The 24660-nt window shown below is 41.7% G+C and overlaps 1 protein-coding gene across 1 annotated transcript in view; it reads right to left on the reverse strand.

Moving 5' to 3' along the window:
* Positions 1 to 21386: 21386 nt before the first annotated feature.
* Positions 21387 to 24660, reverse strand: part of IVD (isovaleryl-CoA dehydrogenase) — a 314006-nt gene continuing 310732 nt past the window's right edge. The window contains exon 12 of the mRNA XM_085626876.1: positions 21387 to 21812. Coding sequence (XP_085483002.1) covers positions 21679 to 21812 — 134 coding nt within the window. The 3' untranslated portion in view covers positions 21387 to 21678. The remainder of the gene's footprint in view (positions 21813 to 24660) is intronic.

Below are 24660 nucleotides of genomic sequence, written 5' to 3' on the forward strand. Positions count from 1 at the left end.
TAATATGCTATTTGCACCTTTGAGCTAAAAACAGTTTTTATAATATATATATGGTGCAAGTAGCCGATAATGTATTAAATATATAAACCCAAACTTCGAGGGGGTCCGCCCACACAAATCTTATCGAACGGTACCATAATAATAAAATACATTTATAAATATGTAATACAAAAAGGGTACACAAAGTCTCAAAAGCTGGAGAGCAGGTAACATGCCAATAGTAAAGAGTTTTATTCAAAGTAAGCACCCAAGCGCCTGCTGTGTGCACCACGCAATGCCCGTTAGGAGAACATATCCAACATACATCTCAAAACGGCACAGGGTACGCCATAATAGCGAAGGAGAGAGGGAGCAACAAACTAAATTAAATAAACAGTCGGCTGGGATGAGCGGATCTCGAGGGGTGAATCACTCGGCGGCAGTTGTACAATGTAAGCACCACCCAGAGACACGATAAACACATATAAGTGCACTAAATAGGGGGGGAAACTTCCTGCAGTGAAATAATGATCGTTACCTAACGCACGCACCAACCCCGAAGTGGCAGTGCATGCGTTTCTATGTAAGAACTAGCGTATATGAAAGAAAACCGTCACCAAATGACTAAAGACAAATCTGCTTAAAAGTTAAGTTGCTCCTATTAAAATTCAAAAATACTCAGAACTCAAGCCGCTCATACCTCGGAATCCACAGTCCCCAACCCGTCCTCGGAAAAAATAACAGCAAAGTGCCGGAAGCTGGGGGAAACAGCACCGGGCCATATTTAAAAGTCAAGCGTCAGGCTCGCATAGGGAGAATCACCTGACGTCTTGGGGCATGTGACATCACGAGTCATGTGATACAGCGAAAATACGGTAAAATCCAGCCGCCATGATGGACCGGTATAGTAACCCATCTTAGAAGTGGTGAAGAGAAGAAAGACATGCTAATCCATCGTAATAAGATGGTTACAAAGATAATAAAAATGCTAATGAGATAAACACTATAAGGTTTACACAGATGAAACTAAATAGCTGAAATAAAAAATAAAAAATACTTAGGGAAGAAATAGCAAGTGAGTAATAGAAAGTAGAAAATAATATGAAAAAGAAAAGAAGAATAATGATGATCCAAAATAAAAAGAAAGCGAAAAAGAGAGAAAGAGAAAGGAAGAAGAAAGGACCCCACATATATCTGCCCAACTAGGGCGAGGTTTGTTAAATGCAACAGAAGCTTATCCCCCACATGATTGTGAGTCCATGGGCAGTGTGGTAGTTTATTAATGTTTCATTTTGGCGGAGGGGAGAATCACAGAGGCTATATTTGAATTACAGAAAATAATGCATCTCTGAATCGGAGTTGTGTCCCAGTGTAGTGGCGCGTAGACGGCAAATCCATTTGGATTCTAGTTTTCTCAGTGCCAGTCCCCGATCAGAAACCCTCCTTATTACCCAGAGGTACATGGTCAATGCCATAAAACCAAAAATTGTTGTTGTTAGCCCCAGTATGTTTGGCATTATAATGCTCAGTAATGGGATATCTCGTGTCCCTATTCAGAAGGGCCCTCCTGTGTTCCTGTATGCGGGTTTTTAGACATCTTATGGTGCTGCCTACATATATGATATTGCAATCACATCCCAGAATATAAACCACAAAAGTCGTATTGCAGTTAATAAAGTGGCTGATAGTGTAAACCCGTGGACTATTGTGTGAAAAAGACTTGGTTTTATTCTTTCCATTTCCACAAATGTTGCAACACCCACACGTAAAAAAACCTTTGGGTTTTTCAGGTATCCAATTAGCATTGTTTGTGGGGGACATGACATAGCTGGGGCATAGTTGGTTTCTCAAGGAGGTACCTCTTTTATATGTAATGCCAGGCGTTTCGGAAATGGAGTCTTTTAATCCTTCAACAGAGGAAAGGAGATGCCAGTTTTTTCGTAGGGCATTAAAAATGCCGTTACTATGGGTGGTGTATTTAGTAACAAATCTCAATCTGTTATCAGTTTTTATTTTCTTTAGTGCCTTAGGCCCGTCCAGTAGTGTGGAGTCTCTATTTTTACCAAGGATTCTATACTTAGCTTTATCTAGTACTTTGTTGTTATAACCTCTGTTTTCAAATCTTTTCCTTGTTGTCTTTAGATTGTAAAGGAAATCCTCCTCGGTGCTGCAGTTCCTCCTAATGCGTGTCATTTCGCCATAGGGGATGTTATTAATAACCGAATTGGCATGGGCACTGGATGCGTGTAACAGCGCATTACATGCCGTTTCTTTTCTGAATAATCTGCTTTGTATCACCCCATCCTTGATGTAAAAGTTTATGTCTAGAAAGTTGATATTATCCTTGTGATAGGACATGGTAAATCTGACATTAAACACATTATCATTAAGATAATTAAAGTATTGGTGCAACATATCAACAGACCCAGACCAAAGGCAGATGACATCATCGATGTACCTCCCCCAGAACACAAGAAATTCAGTCCAGGGGGAGGCCACCCGGGCCCGGGCATGCTCTTTCTCGTACCACCCCATAAAGAGGCAAGCGTACGAGGGAGCAAACCCGGAACCCATCGCAACGCCCTTGGTCTGTTGGTACCAATTAGAATCATGCAGGAAAAAATTGTTCATCAAGATAATGTCAACCATTTCGACAATCCTTTCATTATGTTGGTAAAAATCCGCGCCTTCCCTATCCAGGAAAGAGCGCATGGCCATAATACCAAATTGTTTGTCAATGCAAGTATATAAGCTCGTGACATCTAAGGTGACAAACAAAAGCTCTTCTGACCATTGGAAGTTTTTAAATTTTACCAAGATGTCCTTACTATCCTTAATATATGACGGAAAGTCCACCACATATTTTTGTAGTTTCGTGTCCACGAATTTAGAAAGGTTCTCAGTTGATGAACCTACTCCAGAGATAATAGGTCTCCCCGGTGGAAAGGGGCCCCCCTTGTGTATTTTGGGTAAAGCATAAATACAAGGATATGATGGACAGTCCACTCTGAGGTATCTGTATTCATCCTCAGAAATGAGGCAAACATCTTTCCACTCACTGAGCCTGGCATTGATAGTAACAATTAAATTGGAAATTGGATTGTGCGCAATGAGCTTATTGCACGAAGTATCGCTAAGTTGGCTATTGATTTCACCCAGATAGTCAGGGCGGTTCATGATGACTATATTGCCGCCCTTATCTGCTTCGCGTATCACAATTGTATTATCCTCCCCAAGTTGTTTTAAGGCCAGTCTTTCAGATTTGGAGATATTCTCCGTTGGTTTGGGCTTATATTTATTGGATATTTCCAGTGCATATAAGTCCTCTGATACTTTTTTGTAGAAAGCATCAATATTTGTATCGTGGCCAAAAGTAGGTATAAACTTGGATTTAGGGCGGAGGCCACTATCTACATGACCATCCTGCCTGATTTCGAAATCATTCAGTAGGGTTGTCATGTCGTATTGGTCTTCAACAAAGATAGAGAGGAGGCATTGTATGTTCCTAACATCAGCTATGGTGTGTGATGCAGGCTCATGAGGAAGTACACTTATACTAGGTACATCTGGTCTGGTCGAAAAGAAGTCACGCAGTTTCAATAACCTTACAAACCTAAATAAAATCGATATGAACATCAGCCAAATCCCCACTTTGTGTCTGACAAAAATTAAGGCCTTTACTAAGAACCGATGTTTCGTCTTCAGTAAGCAGTTTATTGGAGAGGTTGACAATCTTTAAATGGCAAATATCATCATTATTCACAACATTTACATCATTCTCTGATATTATTTGACATTTCCCTTCTTGGCTCTGACCGAGGGGTCTATTTTTCCAGTTGTGATTTTGGTATTTACCCTTGTTCCTCCTCCCTCCACGTCTGGTTTTTGTTGTTCTTTCTTTTGCTGAATTCTGCTGGAAATGCGTAATTTTGCCATTTCCTTTTGAAATGACGTAGTTCCTTCCCCTAAAGGGACATCATTCATCAGAGAGCATGAGGCAGTGCTCCCCTGTGATGAAACTGACAGATTACTTGTGGAACTAGTGTCATCACTTTCGCCCTTTTCCTCCCTATTCCTCTTCTTGTCCTCCAATCCTTGGACATTGTAAAATTTCTTATGGAAAGTGTAGATTCTTCCATCACGATAGTCCCTATCGTCCCTTTTAATTTTTCTGAGCTTTTTGTCTTTTAAGTAAATCTGATGATTGTCTATAATCTGTTTAAGGATGGCATAATTCTTCTCTATCAGATCTTTTTCTGTTATCTCACTAATTAGTTTCTCAATTACAGCTATCTCTTCCTGAAGCTTTTCCCCTTTCTCCATCGCGTGTTTGACCAAGATTCTCATCATGACCTGTGACGCTCCCTCTAGGTTATCTTCCCATTCCTTGAGCAAAGCATCACTAAGGTCCTCAAAAGTCGGAAAGATTAGGATACGTAAACTCCTTGGAACCTTGCCATTTTCCATGTATTGTTTGAGGGTTATACCGTCCCACCACCGGCTCAATTCTTGCTTCTTTAAACGTTCTAGTCTAATGAACAGGGTTTTTAAACCATCTTTTTGTGACAATTCTGGAGTGGTTTTATCGGTAGAGATTCCTGTACCAAACAGATTGTGTGCCATTTCCTCGCGACCATCGTTAAATTTGGACATTTTAAATTAGAATTATATTACTTCAAGGATAAGTGCATCAACAGTCAATTTAAAACTTTATGCAAAAGAACAAACTACGGCTGACCATAAGTTAAGCACTTTAAATCCCAAATTTTTAGTTAAAAATTCAGTTCCTGTGCACAAATCTTCCAGGAGCACGCCGTAGATCGACTCCACTGGAGACCAGTTGTGTAAGATAAAGCAGAAGAGGAAGATGCACCAGTAAAAAGTACAGGTCCAAACAATGTTTTTGAAGTATTCTTTTAATTTTCTTGTAAAAAGACTCGCAGCCAACGCGTTTCGTTCCACACTGGAACTTCTTCAAGGCTGAAAACATGCAACATGACCACATTTAAATAACAGCAACACCACAGAACATCACATGACACAACGATATATTCTATCTGGTAGTTGATTATTATAGATCTACCAGAGACGAAAAAGTACATCCATTAATAAGAGTTGCTGAAAAAAGAGATGAAAGAGCGGATAAAGACGACAAGTTTACAAAAATAGCAACATTACAACATTTATATCGTAAATGAATACAATACAAGACAATATTTATTTCACATATATCATATACCATAAAATTACTGCATACACGTATATAAACAAAAAGTATATATACAAAAAGTTAGGACATCGTCAGCACCGATATTAAGGTACCTATCCCTAGTGTGTAACTGTGAGGAATTGATTTATATATAAGGCAAGAAATCATTCCCCAAAAAGATAATAACCACGAACTACTATACAAGAAGTGAAAGAGAAAGAAAGGAAGGGGGGGGGGGAAGAGAAAAAATAAAAGAAGGGAGGAAAAGAGAAAAAGAAAAGAAGAAAATATAAAGAAAGGATGAAAAAGAAAAGGGACGCGACGGGGAAAGAGGGGGAAAGAAAGCGAAAATGAAAGAATGTGTGGGGGAAAAAGTTTAACCCAGTAAAAGTAGTCAACCAATAAGCAAAAATATGCTATTTGCACCTTGGAGCTAAAAACAGTTTTTATAATATATATATGGTGCAAGTAGCCGATAATGTATTAAATATATAAACCCAAACTTCGAGGGGGTCCGCCCACACAAATCTTATCGAACGGTACCATAATAATAAAATACATTTATAAATATGCAATACAAAAAGGGTACACAAAGTCTCAAAAGCTGGAGAGCAGGTAACATGCCAATAGTAAAGAGTTTTATACAAAGTAAGCACCCAAGCGCCTGCTGTGTGCACCACGCAATGCCCGTTAGGAGAACATATCCAACATACATCTCAAAACGGCACAGGGTATGCCATAATAGCGAAGGAGAGAGAGAGCAACAAACTAAATTAAATAAACAGTCGGCTGGGATGAGCGGATCGCGAGGGGTGAATCACTCGGCGGCAGTTGTACAATGTAAGCACCACCCAGAGACACGATAAACACATATAAGTGCACTAAATAGGGGGGGAAACTTCCTGCAGTGAAATAATGATCATTACCTAACGCACGCACCAACCCCGAAGTGGCAGTGCATGCGTTTCTATGTAAGAACTAGCGTATATGAAAGAAAACCGTCACCAAATGACTAAAGACAAATCTGCTTAAAAGTTAAGTTGCTCCTATTAAAATTCAAAAATACTCAGAACTCAAGCCGCTCGTACCTCGGAATCCACTGTCCCCAACCCGTCCTCGGAAAAAATAACAGCAAAGTGCCGGAAGCTGGGGGAAACAGCACCGGGCCATATTTAAAAGTCAAGCGTCAGGCGCGCATAGGGAGAATCACCTGACGTCTTGGGGCATGTGACATCACGAGTCATGTGATACAGCGAAAATACGGTAAAATCCAGCCGCCATGATGGACCGGTATAGTAACCCATCTTAGAAGTGGTGAAGAGAAGAAAGACATGCTAATCCATCGTAATAAGATGGTTACAAAGATAATAAAAATGCTAATGAGATAAACACTATAAGGTTTACACAGATGAAACTAAATAGCTGAAATAAAAAATAAAAAATACTTAGGGAAGAAATAGCAAGTGAGTAATAGAAAGTAGAAAATAATATGAAAAAGAGAAGAAGAATAATGATGATACAAAATAAAAAGATAGCGAAAAAGAGAAAGAGAGAAAGGAAGAAGAAAGGACCCCACATATATCTGCCCAACTAGGGCGAGGTTTGTTAAATGCAACAGAAGCTTATCCCCCACATGATTGTGAGTCCATGGGCAGTGTGGTAGTTTATTAATGTTTCATTTTGGCGGAGGGGAGAATCACAGAGGCTATATTTGAATTACAGAAAATAATGCATCTCTGAATCGGAGTTGTGTCCCAGTGTAGTGGCGCGTAGACGGCAAATCCATTTGGATTCTAGTTTTCTCAGTGCCAGTCCCCGATCAGAAACCCTCCTTATTACCCAGAGGTACATGGTCAATGCCATAAAACCAAAAATTGTTGTTGTTAGCCCCAGTATGTTTGGCATTATAATGCTCAGAAATGGGATATCTCGTGTCCCTATTCAGAAGGGCCCTCCTGTGTTCCTGTATGCGGGTTTTTAGACATCTTATGGTGCTGCCTACATATATGATATTGCAATCACATCCCAGAATATAAACCACAAAAGTCGTATTGCAGTTAATAAAGTGGCTGATAGTGTAAACCCGTGGACTATTGTGTGAAAAAGACTTGGTTTTATTCTTTCCATTTCCACAAATGTTGCAGCACCCACACGTAAAAAAACCTTTGGGTTTTTCAGGTATCCAATTAGCATTGTTTGTGGGGGACATGACATAGCTGGGGCATAGTTGGTTTCTCAAGGAGGTACCTCTTTTATATGTAATGCCAGGCGTTTCGGAAATGGAGTCTTTTAATCCTTCAACAGAGGAAAGGAGATGCCAGTTTTTTCGTAGGGCATTAAAAATGCCGTTACTATGGGTGGTGTATTTAGTAACAAATCTCAATCTGTTATCAGTTTTTATTTTCTTTAGTGCCTTAGGCCCGTCCAGTAGTGTGGAGTCTCTATTTTTACCAAGGATTCTATACTCAGCTTTATCTAGTACTTTGTTGTTATAACCTCTGTTTTCAAATCTTTTCCTTCTTGTCTTTAGATTGTAAAGGAAATCCTCCTCGGTGCTGCAGTTCCTCCTAATGCGTGTCATTTCGCCATAGGGGATGTTATTAATAACCGAATTGGCATGGGCACTGGATGCGTGTAACAGCGCATTACATGCCGTTTCTTTTCTGAATAATCTGCTTTGTATCACCCCACCCTTGATGTAAAAGTTTATGTCTAGAAAGTTGATATTATCCTTGTGATAGGACATGGTAAATCTGACATTAAACACATTATATCATTAAGATAATTAAAGTATTGGTGCAACATATCAACAGACCCAGGCCAAAGGCAGATGACATCATCGATGTACCTCCCCCAGAACACAATAAATTCAGTCCAGGGGGAGGCCACCCGGGCCCGGGCATGCTCTCTCGTACCACCCCATAAAGAGGCAAGCGTACGAGGGAGCAAACCCGGAACCCATCGCAACGCCCTTGGTCTGTTGGTACCAATTAAAATCATGCAGGAAAAAATTGTTCATCAAGATAATGTCAACCATTTCGACAATCATTTCATTATGTTGGTAAAAATCCGCGCCTTCCCTATCCAGGAAAGAGCGCATGGCCATAATACCAAATTGTTTGTCAATGCAAGTATATAAGCTTGTGACATCTAAGGTGACAAACAAAAGCTCTTCTGACCATTGGAAGTTTTTAAATTTTACCAAGATGTCCTTACTATCCTTAATATATGACGGAAGGTCCACCACATATTTTTGTAGTTTCGTGTCCACGAATTTAGAAAGGTTCTCAGTTGATGAACCTACTCCAGAGATAATAGGTCTCCCCGGTGGAAAGGGGCCCCCCCTGTGTATTTTGGGTAAAGCATAAATACAAGGATATGATGGACAGTCCACTCTGAGGTATCTGTATTCATCCTCAGAAATGAGGCAAACATCTTTCCACTCACTGAGCCTGGCATTGATAGTAACAATTAAATTGGAAATTGGATTGTGCGCAATGCGCTTATAGCACGAAGTATCGCTAAGTTGGCGATTGATTTCACCCAGATAGTCAGGGCGGTTCATGATGACTATATTGCCGCCCTTATCTGCTTCGCCAAGAAGGGAAATGTCAAATAATATCAGAGAATGATGTAAATGTTGTGAATAATGATGATATTTGCCATTTAAAGATTGTCAACCTCTCCAATAAACTGCTTACTGAAGACGAAACATCGGTTCTTAGTAAAGGCCTTAATTTTTGTCCGACACAAAGTGGGGATTTGGCTGATGTTCATATCGATTCTGAGGATGAATACAGATACCTCAGAGTGGACTGTCCATCATATCCTTGTATTTATGCTTTACCCAAAATACACAAGGGGGGCCCCTTTCCACCGGGGAGACCTATTATCTCTGGAGTAGGTTCATCAACTGAGAACCTTTCTAAATTCGTGGACACGAAACTACAAAAATATGTGGTGGACCTTCCGTCATATATTAAGGATAGTAAGGACATCTTGGCAAAATTTAAAAACTTCCAATGGTCAGAAGAGCTTTTGTTTGTCACCTTAGATGTCACAAGCTTATATACTTGCATTGACAAACAATTTGGTATTATGGCCATGCGCTCTTTCCTGGAAAGGGAAGGCGCGGATTTTTACCAACATAATGAAATGATTGTCGAAATGGTTGACATTATCTTGATGAACAATTTTTTCCTGCATGATTGTAATTGGTACCAACAGACCAAGGGCGTTGCGATGGGTTCCGGGTTTGCTCCCTCGTACGCTTGCCTCTTTATGGGGTGGTACGAAAAAGAGCATGCCTGGGCCCGGGTGGCCTCCCCCTGGACTGAATTTATTGTGTTCTGGGGGAGGTACATCGATGATGTCATCTGCCTTTGGTCTGGGTCTGTTGATACGTTGCACCAATACTTTAATTATCTTAATGATAATGTGTTTAATGTCAGATTTACCATGTCCTATCACAAGGATAATATCAACTTTCTAGACATAAACTTTTACATCAAGGATGGGGTGATACAAAGCAGATTATTCAGAAAAGAAACGGCATGTAATGCGCTGTTACACGCATCCAGTGCCCATGCCAATTCGGTTATTAATAACATCCCCTATGGAGAAATGACACGCATTAGGAGGAACTGCAGCACCGAGGAGGATTTCCTTTACAATCTAAAGACAACAAGGAAAAGATTTGAAAACAGAGGTTATAACAACAAAGTACTAGATAAAGCTGAGTATAGAATCCTTGGTAAAAATAGAGACTCCACACTACTGGACGGGCCTAAGGCACTAAAGAAAATAAAAACTGATAACAGATTGAGATTTGTTACTAAATACACCACCCATAGTAACGGCATTTTTAATGCCCTACGAAAAAACTGGCATCTCCTTTCCTCTGTTGAAGGATTAAAAGACTCCATTTCCGAAACGCCTGGCATTACATATAAAAGAGGTACCTCCTTGAGAAACCAACTATGCCCCAGCTATGTCATGTCCCCCACAAACAATGCTAATTGGATACCTGAAAAACCCAAAGGTTTTTTTACGTGTGGGTGTTGCAACATTTGTGGAAATGGAAAGAATAAAACCAAGTCTTTTTCACACAATAGTCCACGGGTTTACACTATCAGCCACTTTATTAACTGCAATACGACTTTTGTGGTTTATATTCTGGGATGTGATTGCAATATCATATATGTAGGCAGCACCATAAGATGTCTAAAAACCCGCATACAGGAACACAGGAGGGCCCTTCTGAATAGGGACACGAGATATCCCATTACTGAGCATTATAATGCCAAACATACTGGGGCTAACAACAACAATTTTTGGTTTTATGGCATTGACCATGTACCTCTGGGTAAGAGGGGTTCTGATCGGGGACTGGCACTGAGAAAACTAGAATCCAAATGGATTTGCCGTCTACGCGCCACTACACTGGGACACAACTCCGATTCAGGGATGCATTATTTTCTGTAATTCAAATATAGCCTCTGTGATTCTCCCCTCCGCCAAAATGAAACATTAATAAACTACCACACTGCCCATGGACTCACAATCATGTGGGGGATAAGCTTCCGTTGCATTTAACAAACCTCGCCCTAGTTGGGCAGATATATGTGGGGTCCTTTCTTCTTCCTTTCTCTTTCTCTCTTTTTCGCTTTCTTTTTATTTTGGATCATCATTATTCTTCTTCTCTTTTTCATATTATTTTCTACTTTCTATTACTCACTTGCTATTTCTTCCCTAAGTATTTTTTATTTTTTATTTCAGCTATTTAGTTTCATCTGTGTAAACCTTATAGTGTTTATCTCATTAGCATTTTTATTATCTTTGTAACCATCTTATTACGATGGATTAGCATGTCTTTCTTCTCTTCACCACTTCTAAGATGGGTTACTATACCGGTCCATCATGGCGGCTGGATTTTACCGTATTTTCGCTGTATCACATGACTCGTGATGTCACATGCCCCAAGACGTCAGGTGATTCTCCCTATGCGCGCCTGACGCTTGACTTTTAAATATGGCCCGGTGCTGTTTCCCCCAGCTTCCGGCACTTTGCGGTTATTTTTTCCGAGGACGGGTTGGGGACAGTGGATTCCGAGGTACGAGCAGCTTGAGTTCTGAGTATTTTTGAATTTTAATAGGAGCAACTTAACTTTTAAGCAGATTTGTCTTTAGTCATTTGGTGACTGTTTTCTTTCATATACGCTAGTTCTTACATAGAAACGCATGCACTGCCACTTCGGGGTTGGTGCGTGCGTTAGGTAACGATCATTATTTCACTGCAGGAAGTTTCCCCCCCTATTTAGTGCACTTATATGTGTTTATCGTGTCTCTGGGTGGTGCTTACATTGTACAACTGCCGCCGAGTGATTCACCCCTCGAGATCCGCTCATCCCAGCCGACTGTTTATTTAATTTAGTTTGTTGCTCCCTCTCTCCTTCGCTATTATGGCGTACCCTGTGCCGTTTTGAGATGTATGTTGTATATGTTCTCCTAACGGGCATTGCGTGGTGCACACAGCAGGCGCTTGGGTGCTTACTTTGTATAAAACTCTTTACTATTGGCATGTTACCTGCTCTCCAGCTTTTGAGACTTTGTGTACCCTTTTTGTATTACATATTTATAAATGTATTTTATTATTATGGTACCGTTCGATAAGATTTGTGTGGGCGGACCCCCTCGAAGTTTGGGTTTATATATTTAATACATTATCGGCTACTTGCACCATATATATATTATAAAAACTGTTTTTAGCTCAAAAGGTGCAAATAGCATATTAAATTCACGTTATACTTTTTCATTTAGAGTATTGGAATCTTTTGAAACTTGTGTGCTCGTATCACGGAGCCGTCACTCTGACCACTCTGGTCACATTCTACAGCTACCCATGCTGTCGCGGTGATCCTTCCTGTTTCTTACTCGAATACTAGACGAAGCCGCATTATTTTCTTACCATTGGTAAGTCCACGCCTATTAATGTGAGACACTACCAGCACGTCGTATTTGTGATATTGGGCTGTCTTGTTTTTGTTATAATTTATATTTATAACCCCACACATGTGGGATACCATCACACTGCTTTGTTTACTACATGGTTTGTTCCAATAGTAGCCAGTTTGTCGATGTTCTCTTATATTTTTGCTTATTGGTTGACTACTTTTACTGGGTTTAACTTTTTCCCCCACACATTTTCATTTTCGCTTTCTTTCCCCCTCTTTCCCCGTCGCGTTCTTTTTCATCCTTTCTTTATATTTTCTTCTTTTCTTTTTCTCTTTTCCTCCCTTCTTTTATTTTTTCTCTCCCCCCCCCCTTCTTTTCTTTCTCTTTCACTTCTTGTATAGTAGTTCGTGGTTATTATCTTTTTGGGGAATGATTTCTTGCCTTATATATAAATCAATTCCTCACAGTTACACACTAGGGATAGGTACCTTAATATCGGTGCTGACGATGTCCTAACTTTTTGTATATATACACTTTTTGTTTATATACGTGTATGCAGTAATTTTATGGTATATGATATATGTGAAATAAATATTGTCTTGTATTGTATTCATTTACGATATAAATGTTGTAATGTTGCTATTTTTGTAAACTTGTCTTCTTTATCCGCTCTTTCATCTCTTTTTTCAGCAACTCTTATTAATGGATGTACTTTTTCGTCTCTGGTAGATCTATAATAATCAACTACCAGATAGAATATATCGTTGTGTCATGTGATGTTCTGTGGTGTTGCTGTTATTTAAATGTGGTCATGTTGCATGTTTTCAGCCTTGAAGAAGTTCCAGTGTGGAACGAAACGCATTGGCTGCGAGTCTTTTTACAAGAAAATTAAAAGAATACTTCAAAAACATTGTTTGGACCTGGACTTTTTACTGGTGCACCTTCCTCTTCTGCTTTATCTTACACAACTGGTCTCCAGTGGAGTCGATCTACGGCGTGCTCCTGGAAGATTTGTGCACAGGAACTGAATTTTTAACTAAAAATTTGGGATTTAAAGTGCTTAACTTATGGTCAGCCGTAGTTTGTTCTTTTGCATATAGTTTAAGGGGGTGTAGCCACCAGCGATATGTTCAGATTAGATGGGTCTGATGGTGCCAACCTGCACCATTACCAAGGTCACGTAAGCTTCAGTGTAGCACTCAGGTCTTCGGGGCTCTGTTTCTTATGTAGCAGGTCCAGGATCAGTCAATTGCTTACATGCATGTGGGCCAGTTAAAGTGTGTTCAGATGCTTAAGGAACCATAAGTGATTTAGTAACAAATGGGGGAGCAGTGATGCTAAATAAAGGGCACCAAGCTCTGCCATCACATGGAGTGAAGTCCCCTTGGGTTCCTGCTCTTCCAACACGCAGCTCCATAGCTCACTCAGGCAGTGCTCTGCCTCTGGTAGCAGCCCGACAGCCACAGACTGCGGTTCAAGGCTCCTGGAATCGCCCCTGGACTGCGCTCACCTTTAGTTTATTTTAGTCAGTCTTGCTTGCCTTTTTGGTATAGACTTAGTTTCAGCCCTCGTCCCTCTGGGTTTTCCCTTTACTATTCCCCACATCCTACCCCTTCTGCCGCTTCCCTCCACTGCTGCAGTCGTGGCCCCTCCCATTCCCATGTTTTCCCGCTCCCGCCACCCAGCTGTCCTGCCCTCCCTCGACCTCTACATAATGGAGGCTGCTTCACCGCCACATCGCCGGCGCGCCAAAGGCAAGCCCGTCTACAACCGTCCGTGACCTGACCCCGACGAGCACCAGGATCCCTGGTCCTCTGACCTACCAACGCTACAGTTCAGCAGCTCTCCGCGCACCCAATGGCAGCAAGAACAACAACTGCAAGCTCTCCTCTCGACACCCATGGTCCTTTCACCTGCCAAAGTTGCCACCACTCCTTCAACAGCGCTAAAACCCAGGACCAACCTCCGCCGACCAGCAACATCCCCACCGCAGCCCAAACCCTGCAATGCATCCTCCTCAACGTCCGCTCCCTCCACAGACACGCCACTGAAATCTGGGACCTCCTTGACAATACCTCTCCCGACGTCACTTTGCTTAACGAAACCTGCACAGGCGCCACCTCGGGAATAGACAATGCGATCGCCATCCCCTAAGGACACAAAATCACCCGAAGGACCGCCCAAACTGCCCTGGAAGCAGCGTTGTCATCGTCCACAAGGCCGACCTCCGCCTGAGCACCTACACCAACGGGCCTACAGACATTATGGAATACTTCCACTTCAAGATACAGGTCAACCAGACGCCACTCTGAGACACCCTCATCTACTGACCTCTCGGACTCCGTGCTCCTTTCTCCGAGTCCATCACCGACATAATCACCCAGCATGCCATCACTCCCACCGACTACATTTTTTGCTGGGAGACCTCAACTTCCACCTCGACAGCCACCAAGACCCCAACTCCATCTCCCTCCTGGAAAACCTTCATGTCATTGGATCGTACCAGGACTAACTCACTCAGCAGGACCCACCCTTGACCCTATCTTCACAGCAAGCAACTCCATCTCCTTCAGCTACACCTCCAAACTCCCATGGAAGGACCACCGCTGCGTCCACTTCACCTACAAAGCAAACATCCCCCCCCAGACACCCACCCGAGCTCCAACACAGGAATTGGAACAAGATATCTGACGAGCAGCTCACCGCCACCCTCAGCGGCTCTGCTGCCACCGCCTTAGACAACGACCCCACCACCGTCTGCCTCCCTCTACACAAATGGATCACCGACTCCGCCAACACCGTCGCCCTCCCTTAAGAAATGTTCCAACCCTCGCTCCAAGGCGGCCAGCTGGTTCTCCACCAAAATCCGGGAATCCAGACGAACCTGCAGACATCTCGAAAAACTATGGAGGAACTCCAAAACCCCAGCAAACCTCAACAACTACAAAACAGCCACCACGGCCTACTACAAACTCGTCACTCAAGGAAGAAAGCACTCCAGGACAGAATCGCCGCCCATGCACACGACAGCAAAGAAATCTTCAGCATCATCAGGGTTCGCCCAACCCACCAGCGAGTCCGACATCCCACCCTCACAGAACCTCCGAGACAAACTCAGTGCCTTCTTCCATCACAAAATCAAGACCATCTACGACAACTTCGACAACAACAATCTGCAACAAATTGTTCCAAAGTGTCTAATGGGTTTGTAAAAAAAACATTGAAAGTTGTGCACAGATGCCAGTAACAATACGCACTAAGCACTCTAGCTGAGAAAGAAATTATAGAAGCCAGAGTTAGCTTAAGGCGAAGAATGGTTTCTATCAGGCCCACCAATGGAGCTGTATTATTACAGTTCACAACCTAAACTCCATTTCTGAAGGACATTTGTATATTATTCTCACTCAAACAAATTCCCAAAGACAGCAGCATCAGAGTGCCTTAGCCTTTCATCTCCAAAAGGATTTGGCAGAAATACTAAAAGTGGATGTTAGACCTGACAACCTTGGCTTGGTATTTTTTGCCTTCACTGCCCTATTTTTGCTCAACTCGTTTTGCTGGCTTAAGGACTCCGTGGACTTTGTCCCTGCTAACCAGTGGTAAAGTGATTGGCATTTTTGCCATGTTTAAGGGAGAAAGCGCAAACATCTAATTGGCACATTTAATTTACTTATAGGTCCCTAGCATATGGTACTACATGTACCCAGGGACTGTAAATTAAATGTCACAAATGGACTTCACCACTCTTTTTGCCACCCTGTCAAGTAGCATACAAAACATGTCTCAGGCCTGCCACTGCAACCTGTAGTGCAGTGAAAAACTACCACTTGACCTGGCAAAAAATCCTTTTGCAAAAACTACAAGGTGATGTATGGGGTGCTTGAATTAATCTCAGCCACTGGCAAGCTCTTTGAGCCATATTCAAATCCATCATTTTTCACCCACCATGCCACCTCAGTTTGGACTCAGCCTTATGCAATTCAGTCTTGACACTGTTCCTCATTGGAACAGTCCATCCAAAACTGCCAAGCCAGGTCTTCTCTGAACGGGAACAGAAGCAACCCTGGACCGCTTTCGCCCATGGTATGGGCTCTTCAGGAGAGTATGAAGGGTTGGAGTGCTACCCAGAGCTATCGTGGTTAGGCTTATTGCAAACAGCCTCCCATCACCTTATGTGCGTTTCAAAATAATAATTTTGTCAGGCTCAAACCTACCTGATACCTGCAAGTCATCCCTAAGATAGGGCCCTGAAGGCTTATCGTCCAGGGTTCATAGTGTTTAAAAAGTAGGACATGTACATAGGTTTTCCATGTTCCTGCAGTGAAAAACTACTAAAGTCGTTTTTCACTATGGCGAGGCTACCTTCCCCATACACTAAAACTGTGTTACTTTATTACACTCAATAAATGATAACTTCAGTTTGGGACGAGATAGAGAAATTATTTCATTTGACATGTCATTCAAAATATTCTTTAATGGTAAAGATGGATTTTAAGTTAATATTCTAAAAATGCCACTCGTAGAAAGTTGACATTTTTCTGCCTAAACCTCATAACTGCAGTGTGTTGTGTATTCCTTTCAGACATGGGGAGAAGGAGCCTGGTTGTAGAGGGTGATGGGTCTTCCCGACAAGATGGCTGGGAAGGAGCTGTGCCCTGCTTGGATTACACAAAGGACCCTGCCTGCAGTACACACACGAGACTGACAGCAGGCCTTCGTCCCCCAAGCTAGGATGGAGACAAACTCAGGGAAGGGGGGGGGGGGGGGGGGACTGGCCAAAACTAGTTTTGGACAATGCCAGGGATTGTCGCCCCCCCCCACACACACAATTAGGCTGGCACTAGGTATAATAATGGCACCCTCTGGACCTCTCATCAGAACACTCCTGGGACTGTGAATGATTCAGATGAAGGAATTCCCTACTGTCTGAAGAAGTAACTCAGACAGGTTTGCGTTAAACTCAGGATCCCCAGATAAGACTCCAAGGGTTAGCTGGCTGACCTCCTGTTGTTCCAAATCTGAGTAACAAGAGTTTTCCACATTCATCACAGTTTGCTCCATGAATGGCTTAAATTGTCTGCCACCATCCTCAGACTGATTTCCCATAATGCTAGCATCTTTGGAAGGATAACTGCATTTTATTCCATGGGTTAAGGAATTACTCCAGCATTTCAAACCCTTTTTCATATTTTGAAACTCGTGCACATTTCATCATGTGTGAAAACAAACCCCCACACTCATCCCATGGCAACTAAACCCTCGAGTGACTGCCAAGAGGCTTATTTTCCAGCAATATCATCAAGTCTATTCTGAAAACCCTCTTTCTTCTCTTGGCTAAAGTCAGGGAGCAACATGTTGACAGTTTGTTGTTAGCAATTTTTGTCTACAGCATAAAACACTAATTATTATAATTAATAATTAAAAACATAACTCTTCTCCAGCACAGCACGTACAAATACTAAAATAGCTGTTAAATCGACATGGACTTCATTCACAATGAATGAGGTGCTAAACATACTTTCATTGCCACTCGAATCTTGGAACAAACTTGGCCATCATGCATTTTAAGAGATACTTATAAGAAGGTCCAAGTGGAAAAATGTAACCTGGTTAGATCTACTAGCAGTGTCAAGCTTAGAAGATTGTGTCCCTATTTTATAACTACAAGTGAGTTTGCTAATCTCTAGGTTAGGCAAAATCATGATTGTAAAGGTAAGTTATTTTGAGGAAATCATTAAACACAGACAGATAAAAAACAATGGAAGGTATATGGATTAGGAGCATGTTGGGACTGGATTCTGTGTAAGGCTATGGTTGGAATACTGACTGGCACTTGTAGCAGTTGTCCTGCATGGTCTGTCATGTTCCCTTCTACTTGGTGGACTCAAAGAAGTAGTAGTAACTCATGGTCTATGTGTTACCTCCTTTCAGAGCACTTGTTCTATAGATCATGATAATTATTAGTCACAGCTTGACCATCCATTTGCCCTCCTGGCAAGCAAATAAAAATAGGATATTATGTTTAATCAGGTGTATAGAGTTGGCAACCGTGCTTCTAAATAAAACAAAAGACAGAGTCTACCCATAAAAGTACTAAAATCGCAAATACCGAAGCACTAACCGCACAAGGCTGTTGCTGTGGTGTTTTGTTGCACAGCAGCAAAGCAAGATCAAATGGACTTTAAAAAGACTTCTGCCCAAGCGCACATTATCTGTACGATTAACTGCGATCGCGTCACAATCAAGACTGCTGCTGTACTTTAAACCACTCAAATGCAGCAAGTATCAGCCTACTCGGATATGGAAAATCTAAACTCATTCGCTGCACAGAAATAACATAGAAACAACTAGAGAAACCACTGAAAACAATGTCCCAAATGCTGACAAACTATAGATCTTGGACCCCAAACTGGGTCTCAGGAACACAGGATAAGGAAGCAGAAGCAAGGGAGAGATAGGCCCTGAGCTCTGGAAGCTATAGACAGTTTCTAGTTCTCTTGTCCCAACTGAGTTTGACCTATGTATCAACTATTGGTCTGCAGAATTCTCACTATATCCAACGTCAGGAAGGCTTGGCTGGGCAAGGGAACTCGCCCAACCCTACTGCATGTAAGGTTCAGCCGTGGGCAACACAACCAACTTAGAGTTCTTCTTGTTGATTTAAAACACTTTCCACTGACACTCATGTACAAGTAAACACAATTCTACTTATCTTTGCGAGCAGCAGCAAAAAAGAAGGAAGATTTCTGGGGGTTCTGTACTTTTGTTGGGATTGGAATTTTGTTAAGGTTCTGTGTTCTTTAAAGGGGATGCTGTGAGTAGTGTAGTTAAAGGAGATTGCAATGTTATGGGGGGTAGGTAGCAGGATTTAGGGGGGTGCACTCCAAGGTGATGCAGATCACCTCTGGTGTGGCGGTAGCAAGCACAGCACAAATTGGGGCAGTGCAAGTGTTTCTGCGGGCCTACCATCGACAGCAGTGAAGTGTGGGTGGGGGTTACGGGTGGCACAAGTCAGCAGTGTAATAGCAAGACACAAATCTGGAGATCTAGGTTGCCAGAGATTAGTCTATCTTCTGCCAGTTAGGGACAGCTCTGGTGCAGGGGAGGGGCTACCTGGGCGCAAGTTACCTTGGTGCAGTTGGATGGGGAAACAGTTGAAGGCCTGGAACAGAGGCTGCCACCTGTTGCCCTGCCTGTCCCTTCATTATAGGAGAAGTAGTTTTCCCCTGGTAAGAAAGCCCGCTGAAGCTGTATTAATGGTTTTATTATTTTAGGAGTATAAAGTTCGCAAAGTTTAAAAACAAGATATGGAAGTTATCATACTTTGAAGTTTGGCAACATTACAAAATAGGACTACGTAATAAGCATTAGACTTTTTTAAAAATAAAAAAAATAAAAGTTAAAATATGTTGACATCTAATTCTTCTGCCAACCTATGAGATTATGAAAGAAATTTGGAGTACCACAGTTCTGTAGCTGGAATACAGGTAAGAGAGTAGGTGCGGTAATTCAATGAGATACTGTAATTTTTAGGTCTTACGATCCTAACTTACTCTTTCATTGTTCTGCAGTCACTTTGATCCCAGACACTCTCCGCCTTTAGACATATATCATTCCATTCCAGGCATTAAATGGTTAAAATTATTTATCGGTTTGTTACAAAGAAGAAGGTCCCGATTTAGAGGTTGGCAGGTGGATTACTCCGTCACAAACGTGATGGATACCCCGTCCACTTTATTACAAGTGCCATAGGTTACGATGCACTTGTGGTGAGGCGGGCAGGATAGCCGTCACTTTGTGATGGAGAAACCCATCCGCCAAACTCTACATCAAGCCTCAAGTCTTTTGTTTACATTCAATGCAATGGTTCAGTACATACATGATGAAGTCCGCACTTAAATCAATGCCACACGGGGTTTACTGACTTGCTCTAGTTATTCTAACACAGTGCGCAGAAAAGGTGAAGTGGACTGGAACGGGCATGGCGGGCTCATAAGGTGACATTCACTTAGGACTACATGTCTTTTTCAGGTGGTGGTATATATTCTGAAGACGGTGGGGACCCCAGGGATTTGGACCTGCAATAAAGCCTTTCTTGGTCTTGCTCTTCTACATGTGTCCACAGTGCATCTGGAGGTTGGGTAACTTTTGCAATTGGATAGACACACAGTCCTTAATAGGGAGGCTTTTTGGAGATGAGAAAGACACATAGCCCTTAGGGCACGGGGATGAACAGTTACAATGAGTCCAGAGTGATGGGGGGGGGGGGGGGCGATGACCGCACTAAGGTGCTGGGTGGAGGGGAAACAAACGTTTAGCACAATCATCAAACTGGTGTTAGTAGCAGAGAAGTAAAGCCTAGGACGGCCCTTGTTTGATATGATGAGGCGCTCACGAGGAAGAGCAGACCACGAGTAACCACGAAAGCACCTTGAACACACTAGACTTGTTGTATCAGAAATTATCAGGTGGTGTAGGCGGCCATCTTTGGATCAGGCTCTGGAGCTTTGGGGAAGGTGGTGCGACAGTTGGCATTGGATGGTAGGAGCTGCTGAGTGTTACTGAGGTTGCTCTGGGTTGGTAATAAATATCTTACGAACCCAAACGCCCTTTGGTCTCAACTTACCTCATGATTTGCAACGAGTAGAGCAAATGAGCAGAACTCTCACCGGCACTGGATTGACGGTAGCGTCTCATCACTTCAAGGGTACAACACTTGAAGGAGTGCAGGGGGCATAACCCAATGGTGCTGATTTCATCTTTACTGTAAATTCAGCTGCATTCCGGATATCTAGTTCAGAAGGCCGAGGTAGCAGTCAGGATCAACGTAATCACCAGGCAGAGTCCTTACGTTGTGGTGCTGCATCCGGGCAAAACATCACCATCCGGTGGGGCTCCGCAGGGATGCTGCAGCATTCAGGCGTCAAGGGCCGGTACAGTGCTCTGGTGCAGTGTTTCTGGTCCAGTTGCCATAATTGAAGTGAACACAATGTAGTGTCAAACACAAGATGTTGGACTCTGAGAGCTCAGCTGACCCTCACGCCTAGACAGCGCTCTCTTCCCACATTTTGCCATTCCAAAAAAACAAATTGTGACCTCTGGATTATTTCTAAAACATACATAACCTATCTTAAAATGAGGTAGGGCTAGAGGATGAACCTTCAAGAAGTTGGAGGTTACCCTATGTCTACAATTCACTACTTCTATTACCAACACAATGTAATGTGAAAAAAGTTAACATGTACTGCATTGATATAAATTTACTTGTGTTTACATAATTACATTCATTTCAAAGTCTTTAGGTATCAGAAAACATGAGAAAATGCTTAAAATATAGCTTTAGCTTTGAGCACAATCTTGCCTCCGACAACCACAATTTCCATGATTAGTTACTAAATAACAATGACTGTTTAGTAAATCAGCCACACACTTTGTTGACTGCATAGATGAAAGGGAACAAAATGAAAGTAACAGTCCCAAAATCTCCACCCTGTATTCATCGAAGGCTTCTTGGTGCCGAGAGCTGGTACTCCGATATTACTTAAAATGTGCATTGAATGCCCGACCAATCACAAGTCGACGCACTTCACTAGTGCCTGCGCCAATTTCATACAGCTTTGCATCACGCAAAAAGCGACCCATCGGGTAATCGTTAATGTAGCCATTTCCACCTGAAACAAAAAAAAATATGCATTCGAAGTGAAGATGGAGGACAGATATGAGGAACTAAAACTTTGAATCTGCAAGCAGTGCCTTTCATAACTAAATGTCGTACCAAACATTGAATACAACAAGCAAAGCAATCTTCGTACTCGCTGTGGGGGAATGTACTGAATTCATGCCTCTGACAATAACCACTGGGGACTATTACTAAGAGTCATCCAGGCAGGACGACGCACTGAGAAAGATGGTGTATAGCAGCTACAGAGGTATCATGGAGAGGCAGAAGGGCAGATATTACTTTGGGTTAAATCACACTGTATTCACAAATTGGATTGTGTAGTATGTATTATTGCTGCTGGGTGATTAAAAGTATTTTATTTTACAGAAAGACAAATACCGGTTGGACACCGAGTTATTGTGTCTGCTGGTCAATTGCGGAGTACCGAACTCTTGCCATCACACTACCTCTTTGAAAAGCCTGTGACTGCTTGACCTCCCTTCTCTTAGAGTCAAGTGTGAAAAGGGTTTTACATGGCCCAGTTTGCAGAGCTATAGTTGGACTGACCCAAGGACACCAGTGGCAAACTACCTCAAACAGCATTGGTTGGGACCCAATAGCCCGTCGGCTCTGTAACCCCGACCTCCCCGCCTGAAATGATGTCTGACAGATTTCCTTTTACAGCCATTCACTGAATAATGCATGAAAACGATTGGTCAAGCATTGATGAATAAATCTATCAACTCTTTCCTTTGTCTGAGAGCTCACCTTAATTTCTTTTTACTTTGTTATAATGCACTGACTTAACTGAATATGAGACATGCTATCCAATATATTAGAAATATTTTGGAAAAATCCTTTGGAACATGTTTTTTTTTTATTATACATAGACTTGCCCTCCTGTTTGGGATACAAGATAAATAAGAAGCTTTCAATTAACTTTTTCTGTGTTCCTGAAAGTTGCAATTTTCAAGGCTGTTCTGCTGAAGTTCCAGTATATAGGCTGGTCTTTTTCATTTAGCACAGCAATACTGTAAAATGTTTTATATTCTGTTCAAACATCTCCGGATGGCTTTAACATGGAAAAAGCTGAATGATTTCTTAAAATGGGCTAGTGCTTGTGTGTTAAGGTAATGAAATTCATATTTCCGATTTGCTAAAGAGTTGATGCTGATGATCCTACTATGATAATTCTGAGGTTTTTAATAATTTGTTATGCAAGAATACTATATAACACCCCCTGGATTTGGGGTTAAACCAAAGAATACTTTCTTGTTAAGTGGGGATGCTGTCCGACCCTTATTTGATTTTGATGCTCATTTAGGACTGATTTTATATTCCATGTTTAACTTTGCATCTGATGGCCATGACTGTGTAAGGCGTATTCTTACATGTTTGTAATAAAACCCTTTAACTTTTCTCTAATCTAGAACTCATTTATTGAGTGGTTCCAATTACATACATTATTACTCTGCTAGTTTGATGTCAGGGAGGGTGCCTTTTTGTGCAAATTATTTAGTGGGAAAACCATCTGAGGTGAAATTATAGGTACTTTGATTTTTGGGGTGTCTAAGATATTGGGATACAGCTTTGCTCCCACACCTGACATGGAGACACGAAATAGCTGTGTATGTGTGCCTACGAGTGGTCTGTGTGCATAAGTGACTTCATACTAGGTATCACAGATGACATCACTGCCGACATAACTTATGATCATCTAGGACTATCACAGAAGCAGCAAATGGCCACGTCTTCAAATATTCAGCAACCCTCATCAACGTAATATTTATGGGGACATCTAGATGTGGATGTTTTCTTTTGCTGTGCTGGATACCAGAAGACTAGGAGCCGTTGGTTGGCTCAGATCTGCAAGAATCTTGGCACCAAGTCCTGTCTTGAAGCTTTTAGGATTCTGAAATCGGACACGGGTATCCCAATAGTTTATTCGGTGGCCGGTTTTTTGTTTTCAGTATGGTGCACTAGAAGGGCCCTTTTGAAATCCCAGAATGAAAATTGATTGTTTGTTAACAAATGCTGTATACCTATCTCCCGCTATTCATTCATGCAATACTTTTAAATATAGGAACCTCTGTTTCCTTATTTTATCAAGAATTTCTTTTTAGTTAATTTATATATTTATTGCACCATGAACTCTCTGACTAAATTGTGTTATCTTCTGTCCAAATTTTAGGTCTCAAGGACTTATGAATTTCTAAAATCTGAAATTGTATGTTTATTTGTATTGTTTTTATCCATTTGTCGTTTTTTTTTTAAATGCACTTTTTAGGACATTTTGTCCGAAATAAAGTTTTGTTGATGTTGATGATGATGATGATGATGATGATGGATGGCGGTATTGCATCTTTTCAACTGCATTTAATGCTTTTAAAGATATGTTTGGCTTGTAAGTGTAACCAGTTAGTATTCATATTATTAGCAGCCACCTAGACTAGGACAGCCATACCTTAGACTTTCACCTTTCTTCTCTGTGAAATGTTCCATGAATCACTTGTGCAAGTGTAGAGCATCTCGTCCATACTGTAGTTTTTTTTTTAATTTACATAAAAATATTTTTTAATTTACATAAACATATCGCTTGAATATCCTTTGTGAGGAGATGTGATGGGTAGTGAAACCTTACACGGTGCATACAGATATACATCCATACATTATACTTAATGCATATAAAGGCATGCAATGTTTGCAGTTGTAACTGCAGGAGCTCTTTGTGTCACTTTAGACAGTGCCAAGCTATGCAGATGTTTTTCTTGGGACTTCAGTGATGCAACTGTTCATACCTCCAGGGTGATATTGCTTTAGATGTGAGACCAGAGGCCCCAAGGTGCACAGCCTCATTC

Source organism: Triturus cristatus, chromosome 9, assembly GCF_964204655.1.
Source record: "Triturus cristatus chromosome 9, aTriCri1.1, whole genome shotgun sequence".
NCBI classification, from domain to species: Eukaryota; Metazoa; Chordata; class Amphibia; order Caudata; family Salamandridae; genus Triturus; species Triturus cristatus.